Source organism: Arvicola amphibius, chromosome X (genome assembly GCF_903992535.2).
Source record: "Arvicola amphibius chromosome X, mArvAmp1.2, whole genome shotgun sequence".
NCBI classification, from domain to species: domain Eukaryota; kingdom Metazoa; phylum Chordata; class Mammalia; order Rodentia; family Cricetidae; genus Arvicola; species Arvicola amphibius.
The window spans coordinates 117,096,135-117,106,646 of NC_052065.1; the positions used below are offsets into that span (position 1 = coordinate 117,096,135).

At 36.3% G+C, this 10,512-nt stretch overlaps 1 protein-coding gene across 1 annotated transcript in view; it reads right to left on the reverse strand.

The window, feature by feature from the left end:
• Mbnl3 (muscleblind like splicing regulator 3) overlaps positions 1-8,879 on the reverse strand; it is a 53,459-nt gene extending 44,580 nt beyond the window's left edge. The window contains 1 exon segment of the mRNA XM_038316656.1: positions 8,244-8,879. Within this exon segment, the coding sequence (XP_038172584.1) occupies positions 8,244-8,420 (177 nt within the window). The 5' untranslated portion in view covers positions 8,421-8,879.
• Between the last annotated feature and the right edge of the window lie 1,633 nt (positions 8,880-10,512).

Consider the following 10,512-nt stretch of genomic DNA (forward strand, 5'->3'; position numbering starts at 1 on the left):
CAGAAGAAAATGGATAGGACTAAAAGCTATTTTTTATACCAACTTCTAGTGTGTCAAAAATTAATTTCAACAAAAAATGTCCATTTATGATAGAAAACATTCAGCTGGAAGCATACATTTAATAAATGCCTCTGAAAAAGTCATAGCTGAAAAACTATTTCTAATGAATGATACTATATCCATATGTTCTTTAACTAAATAACAGATTAGGCATGACAGTACCCAATATTGCACAAATGTATCATAAACAAGATACAACCAAGTGGAGGTGGCCCACGCCTTTAATCCCAGTACTTGGGAAGCAGAGGCAGATGGATCTCCATGAGTTTGAGGCCACCCTTGTCTACAAGAGCTAGTTCCAGGACAGTTGGGACTGTTACACAGTGAAACCCTGTCTTGAAAAAAAAACAAAAAATTAAAAAGATATAAAAATGATTTAGTCTATCTCCAGTGACTATGTGGTTAAGTCCAGATACAGGAGAACCATTTAAAAAATAAAGCATGAACAAAATGGAATCAATTATTGACTTAAAAAATAACATCAAGACAAAAAGTATAAAAGCATGAAAGTATAACTTAAAATGTGTAATTACATCTGACAATAAACTTGACCTTGGCTAAGGTAACTGACAGTAGAGGAATAAATACACTGAAACATGCTGGGCATGATGTGCTACTCATTTACTCAAGCACTCAGGAGGTAGAGGTAGTGGTTTTCTGTGTGTTTCAGCCAGCCTAGTGTACACTGTGAGTTCCAGGACAGCTGGAGATACATAGAACCTCTCTAAAAAATTTTTAAAATTATAAAAAATGGAAAACTAAAAAATGCTAAAACTTTAAACAAGATTACATATCCAGGTTATAGAATAATAATCAAAAATAGATTTCAAAAACCCAAACACCAATTACGTAGTTAAATACACACAGGAAAATGAAAAGCTAATGATAGCAGATGGCTATAATTTCTCTCAATCACATAAGCCTGATGTGGGACGCCCTTCTGTGTGCTGTGAATATGTCTTATACCATTAGTTAATAAAGAAGCTGATTTGGCCAATAACCAGGCAGAATAGAGCCAGGCTGGAAATAAAGCATCTATAAAAGGGACAAAGAAAGGAGAGTCTGGGAGACACAGAGGCCAGAGAAGCAAGATGTGAGGTAACAACCCACGAGCCTCTTGAGAAAATATAGACTATTAGAAATGGGTTTAGTTGTAAGAGCTAGTTAATAATAAGCCTGAGCTAATAGGCCAAACAGTTGTAATTAATATTAAGCCTCAGAGTGGTTATTCGGGATCTGACAGGCAGGAGAGAAATGTCCATTACATAAGCCTGTAAGTTGAAGATCAAATGACACAAAATTTAGAGAAAAAAAAGTCACTTTAAAGATGGTACAGGCAGATAGTTTATCACTTGGGGAGGGAATGAGCAGTAAAAAAAAATGATTCTCTGGATACAAAATCATGTTCCTAAAAAAATCATGTTCCTAAAAAACTATCCCCAAGTTTCAAATGTACTTAAGTACTTGCTAGACACAGTTCACAAAAAATGATTTGGAAAATGACAGTATTTGCAATGAATCATTTGGACTTGAGTTTTGTGCATGATGATAGATATGGGTCTATTTTCATTCAACATGTTGATATCCAGTTATGCCAGCACCATTTGTTAAATATGCTTTATTTTTTCCATTTGATATTTTTGCAATGAGTTTATAGAGCTGTGTTAACAGAAACAAAATTATTTATTTATTTATTTATTTATTTATTTATTTATTTATTTATTTATTTGGTTTTTGAGACAAGGTTTCTCTGTGTAACAGTCCTAGCTGTCCTGGAACTAGCTCTAGAAGACCAGGCTGGCCTCAAACTCCCTAGTGCTGGGACTGAAGGCATGTGCAACTACCACTCCGCAACAAAATTATTTTTATATTGCCCTAACACGGAAGAGTTTCTTCATAACCAAGGGGCTGACGTATAATACAGTTTTTTTTTAATTTCAGATTTTCAAGTTTCTCCTATCACATGGGAATGATATAATCAAACTGCATTTGACAAATACTTTCCTGTTCGAATCCTGAGTTACATATCACCAAATGCCAACTGCAACTTTGCTGCATGGAAGGACAGAAATGACCTTGAGCTATGGTCCTATAAAACTGCACTTCAAGTAAAGTCAATTAGAGTTGAAGTTATTTTTTTAAACTAATCCATTTTGAGGTTGAACAGCTATTACAATATCCAGGTGATTGGTAACAGCTATCACCAGCTAACCAGAGCACTTTACTAGTAAGTACATAACAACAGCAGACATCAGGGAGCATTATGAAAAATCAACCATCAGTCTGGTTAGCTAACCCAACAATGCAGTGTTTGGGAAAAAGAAAGGTAAAGGGAACAGAGACAGCCCAGTTGTTCTGTTGTTTGGGAACTGAACAAAGCTATCATCATAATGTTAAATAACTTTGTAAGCCAACAGTATCTCCTTTCTGTTCTACATTTTGGAACACACAGTCTAAATGATTATAATAAACTAATAAGAGTATGAGTCAGGCATTAAGGCTCATATCAGTAATCTCAGCACTTTGGAGGCTGAGTCAGAAGAATTGTTTAGAATTAGAGAATAGTGTGTGCTACTTCTAAGACTCCATCTCAACAATAACCCCAGAATGAGAACTAAAAATGAACCATAAACCTTAATTAAAATGCCTTTTGACATTTTCTCCATTTTTTTCTTCTCATGTGATAATGATTCAAATGATTGGAATCATCAGGTTCTTCTGATAATTTTGCAGTGATCTTGAGAAATTAACTAACTCTCTTTTTCATTAACTCCAGTTTCCTCATGTATAAAAGGTAAAAAGATTTTAATTGAATAGTCTTTCAGCAGCCAAAATTCTCAATTTCCTAGTTTTCTTTGAAATACTATGGACATGAGAACTTCTTCACTTATCTGAACCACTGAGCCTTTGGGAGCCATTGGGGAAATTTAAATAAAGTCTCTACTTTAGGTGCTTTGCTTAGTGCTAATTTTCTGGTTTTGATAATTTTATTATGAATAAGTTGTTGACAGTAGAGGATTCTGGGAGGAGTGTGCAGGGAGTGCTTCGATTATTTTTCTGATTTTTCTGTAAGTCTAAATTTATTTTAAAAACATTGAAATAAGCCGGGTGGTGGTGGCGCATGCCTTTAATCCCAGCACTCGGGAGGCAGAGGCAGGCGGATCTCTGAGTTCGAGGCCAGCCTGGTCTACAAGAGCTAGTTTCAGGACAGGCTCTAGAAACTACAGGGAAACCCTGTCTCGAAAAAAAAAAAAACATTGAAATAAACTGAGACTGTTTGGGTACTAATCATGAATCTATTTTTCATTCAAGAGATTTTTAAAAATTTTTTTCCCAAAAGACTATTATAAATTAAGGATTATTCCTTTCTAAGGACAATATTAAAGAAGATATTTTAAACTAAGGCATTATTTTCCATGACTCTCTTTATAGTAGAGGCAAACCTCACAGCCAGAGTTCATAAGTGGTTCTGTGTCTTGTGTAACACTTGAGCTTATGTCGCAAAGAGTCTGACTTCTGGCCGTTGTGCCTAAGCAAACATGGATGAGCAAATATTCAGTCAAAATAGTCTTTTTGTGTGAGGTGCTGGAGATTGAAGCCAGGGCCTTCACTGTGCTGGGTAAACAACCGCTGTGCTAAGCCTTAACTCCCAAATACTTAAGTTTTAAACTAGTAAAAGCTGCTGTGATTGGTGGCTCTAAATATAGAATATATGGATCACAGGGTCAATTATTACCTACAAGGATAGAGATATATCTTAATGACAAGTGTCACTTGTTATATTATCACTGTGCTTGTAATCATACATGAAGTGTGAAGACATACTTTAGATGTCTTTTGTGTGAATTACTCTCCCGGTTCCCATCATCTACAAATGCATATGGATTGACATAATTCTACTCTGAGTATGACTGCTCTTATGGCTTAACTAGTAAGTCGTTTTTACAAAACTACCAAAGTACCGACTATGACAGGTAGATATGGTTCCTGTTAATCTGCTATAATGAAATACTAAAAGTACTTATGTATTTCCTGCATAGCAGGTAGATGGTATCATACACTGCTTCAAGAATAGAGTGGAAGATTCAAGATATGCCTGATAATTTTGATGCAGAGTAAACTGGTTATGAAAATAACCACAGATGATCTTTTGTTAAATCTAAGAGGAATTCATTTAAAATATCAATCTAAATCAATGACAGCATGTAATGCCAGGGAATCAGCATAAAATGGGTTAAACAATACCAAAGGGAAGTTTTGAAATGAATGTACCAAGAAGACAGGGCAACTGAGTAAAAAACAGTGGCATAGCAACATGACGGAGACTCTTCTATGTAGCTGAGAATTAGTCTACAGGCTTCACAAGCTAGACTCCTATCTGAAAATGGCACAACCTTCATCATTAAACATGCAGCATTCATGCAGTTATGAGCACAGCTCTTGAAGCACAATGCACGATCATCCATTCAGCTCACCCTCCTATTTTCAGGACCTCTGCTCATTATGAGGTGAAAATAGGACACAGTATCTATTGTACCTATTATGTAGGCAAAGAATCATCATCTGGTTGAGTAGCTAGTGCTAATGGAATGGACACACATGCACAAACGCACACACACACATACAGACACACATGCCCACGCTCATGCACACATGCATGACCTCAAAAAACAAAACCCATAGCCCACAAATTATCAAATGATTGCTTCATTTCTTTAACCACTGATGAAAAAATAAATAAATTTTAATGGTGCTTCAATTATACAAATTCAAGAGGAGCAGCGAATGTGTCAGCAATCATTAAGGTATGTTCTTTGTGTGTTGTGCATATGATAGGAGTACAATCAGCAGAGGTCAATTACCCTCGTCTTAGTATAACTTTCATGCATATCTTGGGTAAGTAGCAACATAAAAAAAACTACAAAGCTTTTGTACAACCATGGAACTCTGATGAATGTGCTATCTAAATGGCCAATTAAATATATAAAGCCTTTTAAACTAATTAAAAGGCTTTATATATTGAGGTTTTCATGAAAAGAAATTAAAACTGTAAGAATTATGTAAATCATCTTTATCTTGTGTGACTGATCATCAAGATAGTAACACAATGCCTGAATTATTTTAAGAGAAAAGGATCCAGGAGAGTATACAGCATATGAAAATAATTAAGTGATGTATTTATAGTCATTAGTCATTATTTAGTACTTGAATTAATCATTTTCCAAGCTTTAATGTCCAGTATGTGTTTTGCAAGCAACCACCTTTTATATTATTTTTCTCAATGTATTTACTTTATAGCAAGAATTCTTTTGCCCTTAATAGGAACACTGACATAAAGTATATCAAAGATTAGGGAGATCACACATATCCCTCGTTCCCTGATGCCTAGAAAGAATCTATAGTCTGTAATGAATTCCCTATCACAGAGTGAAGAAGAACAGAACAGTGATGTCTAAATTCTAGAAATAAATAAATATAAATAAATAAAAATAAAATCAGCCTCATAGCAATGGATTTGGGCCCACAAGTTTGCATCATTCAATAATGAAGTCGACCTAAATGGAACCCTTTTTAATAGCCCCTAAAACAAATGATTCACTAATTGCAAGAAAATAACCATACACTTGATTCCCTTTGTAGTTGTACTTGTTTTTCGTTTGTGCTGTCTCTTTGGAATCTCCAGAGACATTGTGAAAGTTAGGTAGTGAAGGCATTTTGTATTTATTAAAGAAAAAGTTACCCAAGGTTTGAGGGGGAAAAGGAGCTCAAGGATGAGATTAGTGAAGCTCTGGCTCTATTCTAGATCTCCAGAAACAAGCTGACAAGAAGCCTACTGCCATGCCTGGACTTGCATGTGCTCTGCTGAATGAAAGACGTCACTACTTAGCTCAGTGCTCTTTTTGGCCTCAAGGAACAAAGCTGTACTGCAGCAATAGACTGAAAGAAAGAGACTGTAGGTAGAGCATGACTGAGGAAAGAAGGAAGAAACAAACCCTTCTTTTGAGACAGTGTCTCACTATGTTGTCCTAGCTGTCCTGGAACTTGAAATGGAGACCAGGCTAGCCTTGACCTCAACAAAAATCTACCTGCCACTACCTAGTGAGTTCTGGAATAAAAGCTGTGTGTCACTACGCTTAGCCAAACAAACAAACAAACAAACAAACACCCAAAACGATCTGGAATGGTTCACAATAAAAACTATCAACCTAGAAATAAGTAAAACTACATAGGTTTGTTGAGCATCCCTAATCTGAAAAACCAAAAAGCTTTAAAATCCAATAGTTCTGAGCACCAATGTGATACCATAATTGGAAAATTCCATACATGGCTGAGTATTGCATACAAACAACAGATGAACTAAAATACTGTATTAAATGACATAAGGCATATATATATATGTAATATATATACACAATATAAATAAATTTCATGTTTAAAGTTGGATCATATCCTAAGGATTTATCATTATGTACATGAAAATATTGCCAACTCTGAAAAACTCTGAAGTCCGAAGCACTTCTGGCTCTAATGATAAGAGTATATAGTAAAGCATTTGAAGATGTGTTCTGAGTAAACTAGTAAAATGCACCTCTAATAGCCAATGCAGTCAGCAATAAAAATGTTAGCGAGGTGAATTTGATCATGATGATGGTCACATAATATCAAGAAATTAAAAAAAAATCCTTGTTAAGCCTATTTCATCTAGCTGTAATTTTAAAAAATCATTTCAAATACATGATGGTAAATCTATTAATTAAACCAATAATCTATCCATACATTTTGCATCTCTGCTTTAATTTGGATATGCTTATCCTTACTTTTTGATGAAAATTAAATTTATTTGTAAAACTCTATGTGGAAGGAGCTTAAAAACCCTAATGCCAAAAGGTACTTCCATTTTATTCTTAGTGTTTTTTATTGAATTTATTTTTTAAAATCATCTTTTCTTATTTTACATACCTATCCCAGGTCCCACTCCCTTCCCTCCTCCTGATCCTCCCACCATCTCCCCAAACCAGCCCCTAATCCGCTCCTCAGAGGGGGGTAAAGACTTTCCAAGGGGAGTTAACAAAATCTGACACATCACTTTGAGGCAGGATCTTATCCTTATTTTAAGGTAACTATGAAAACATGAAAATGAATACATTCCCATGTTACACAATCATTTATGTCCTTCTGTTTAAAACACCTCACCTGCCCTCATAATTTTGCTTTACTCAAGCTTTACAACTTTGGCAGCTAAGACTGCCCTGATTCTTACAGACCAGAAGCTGTTCAATCGTGTGTTCAAGAAGAAAATTTAGTGAAGTTAGTTTTATAACAATATGCCGAAAATTCCTGAACAATGAGGTTTTAAGTTGTATGCTTAGTCTGACTTTATTTGTCCTCTGCGAGCTGACTGATCTCAAGCATTTATAACTTACTAATATGCATAATAAGCTATATGTATACTAAAATTCATCAAAGAGTTTCTTTGTTGCATGAGAATTTTGATCACTGTATTAAAAATCCTAATTTCATGAGCTGGAGAGATGGCTCAGTGATTAAAAGCATTTGTTGCTCTTGCAGAGGACCCAAGTTTGATTCTAAGAACCTACATGGTGGTTCACAACTATTAGTAACTCCGGTTCTTGGGGATCTGATGCCCTCTTGTGGACGCCATAAGTACCAATTACACACGTGCAGGCAAAATATTCACAGATAAAATAAAATGAATAATTCTAATAAAAATTTTAAAGTCTAAATTCTATGTAGAAATTAAAATCTCATGAGATAGTATATTAGTCAGGTGTGGTGGTGCATGCCTGCAATCCCAGGACTCAGGAGGCAGAGGCAGGAGGGTTGCTACAAATTCAAGGCTAGCCTGATGTACATGGTAATTCACAGACCAGACAGAGACATATATGGAGAATCAGCCTAAACTTCAGCAAGGATATAATACTTCAGTCCTACAAAAATTCATGATTTTTTGTTTTATGAGTGTATCTATCTTGATAAGTAAACTACGGCAGAATGAGCCTCCAACTGGCTTAGTTCAACATATAGAAAGGCTACATCTTGTCTTAAATCAAGTAATACGTAATTTTATCCTCTTATTCATCTTACTTTTCTAGCACATCTTCCTTCTAAATGTCTAGAAATGGACACATTGAAGTACTTATGTGCATACACATGGCACTCACCTTCAGAGAATCAAAACAGGCCACCACACGGCCATTTTCCACATGGCAAACTCTTGGCGGATGGGCAAACCTGCACTCTGTATCAGCTCGAGAGCAAGTTCCTCTCTGAAATTCTCTACAAACTTCTAAAGTCAGCCACTTGGTATCTCGAATGAGAGCTACATTAACAGCTGTCATACTGAAAGCAAAATGGCAATCAAGTGCACCCTCTTTCGGACAATAACCTGTCAGTGAATGGTTAGAGGTGTCTAAGTGATCTGAACCGAATGCGGAGTGAGAGCAGGTTGCTTTGATGGAATGTCTTTGTTTAGCACTTAAGTTCTCAGTGAAGGCAAACCTAATCTGGTCAAACACAAAAAGCTACTTAAGTCAACTTTGCATCAGAATAACCAAAAATCAAATTAGAGACCAAGTCCTAAGAAGGCAACTATTAAGGTTAAGATATTGAGCACTGTATTTTGTTCCTTTACTGAATTTGCTTCAAATAACTGGCAGACTTTCAAAAGAATTCTATGCTGTCTAGTTGATGTTTTCAATTATTCTTACAAAAAGCATATGTTGCTGGCTGCCCTTCAATGTGTGGAATGGTCTCAGATCAAGGGAGAAAAGTCTGTCTCCCCAATTCTTTGCTCTAAAGAATAAGGTTGGGAAGATGTTACAACCTAAAAAATAGTTTTGCAAAATCAAGGGGAGGGAAAATGACTAAGAAAACTGAGAATGAGAGAAAAAAATAAACGGGCGAGTTGCTGACAGTGAACTACAAGCACAGCAAGTTTTGTAGGGGCAGGAGTGGGGGAGGGCATATGGGAGAGGGCTTGGAAAGAGAGCTCTAGAGTAGAATCCAAGCAGCAGAATTTTCAGAAAAGGCACTTTTCAGAACCTGCAAGAAAAAAATAAATGAAATTAGCTAGAACACTCTAATGCTTCCTTTCAAACTCTAGACTTGGAAAGAAAAAATAGCTGCATCCTCTGTAGGACAGGAAGCATCGACACACTGACACTGCAACCGGGTACAATCAGTACCCAGTTTACTTATATCAGTAAGGGCACTTCCCAGTGTAAACTTTTTAGAGTAAAAGCAAGCAACTGCTTAGATACTGTTGCAGTGCAAAACTGGGCAACATTCCAATCTCTTAAAAATGATAGCTTACTTTTTGATATGTTCAGGGTAGAAATTCATTGTGGAGTCCACTATGCAGAAAATGCCATGACAGTCCCTTACATATTCAATTTACTTGTATGTGTGTCTGGTTTCTAGAGGCTCTAGGAATCTGTCTTTAAACTAAACTTATCACCGACCAATAGCGGCCTGTATAATTTGCTCTCAAAATTCAGAGGACAGGGATTGCTGAGGAAATGTGAATTTCTCTGAAAGGTGACACATATGCATGGGAAACACATATAAAACAATGACGACACAACTAGCTGGAGACTCGCTTCATCAGAAGCGAAGGGAGGGGTGGAAGCAGAAAGTGTGCTTTCAATTTTAGAAAATTCCCTGGGGAATATAGGACTGTTTTTCCTGGGTATATTTTACGGGTTATTTCTTAGTCTTCAAGAAAGATTTCAACATCCACAAGAAGATGAGACAGAGAGCACTGCTGAGCAACATGCTAGGTATTATGCAGCTTGAAGATCTGCAGTTATCCCAGTGTCAACCAGCAACAGTGGCAAGCAACTCAACTGGCAAGAGGCAAGAAACATGCAAGGTTAATTTGCTGGCAAGAAGGAAGAGTAAAGCAAAAGTCAGCTCTAAACAGCCAATAAAGGAACTATTTGTTAATGTCATCCAAAGTAGATTTAAAGCTCTTGAAAATACTTCACTTAATTTTTAAACATGTTCAACCACTGTCTTTTCCGTAGTTCAGAAGAAATGCGATGTTATTTGACTTGTCAGTTATCGTTGAGAAATTAACTGCCCAGGAAATGCAAGTAAGCCTATCCAGTCAATGGCAAAACATGGTTTTTCCCCTCTGACTAATCCTTCAGAGAAAGTTTGCTAAAATGCATTGTATGTGACTTATTCACTTTCTTTTTCAGCTTACTGAACTCGTTGGTATGTGATTAAAGACTTGGGGTCATTGGGAAGTATTACAGTTCTCCTTCAGAAGCAAACTGTTCTTAATTTCACCACTTTCCACAGTGGATTTTCTAGGCCCCTTCTGAAAAACTTAATGGCTACTTGTGAATATGGAATTACAGTTATTTACTCCACATTTGGGCTTAGGGACACAGTGTGGGCTTTCAACAAAAGCTCCAGGGTTACTCT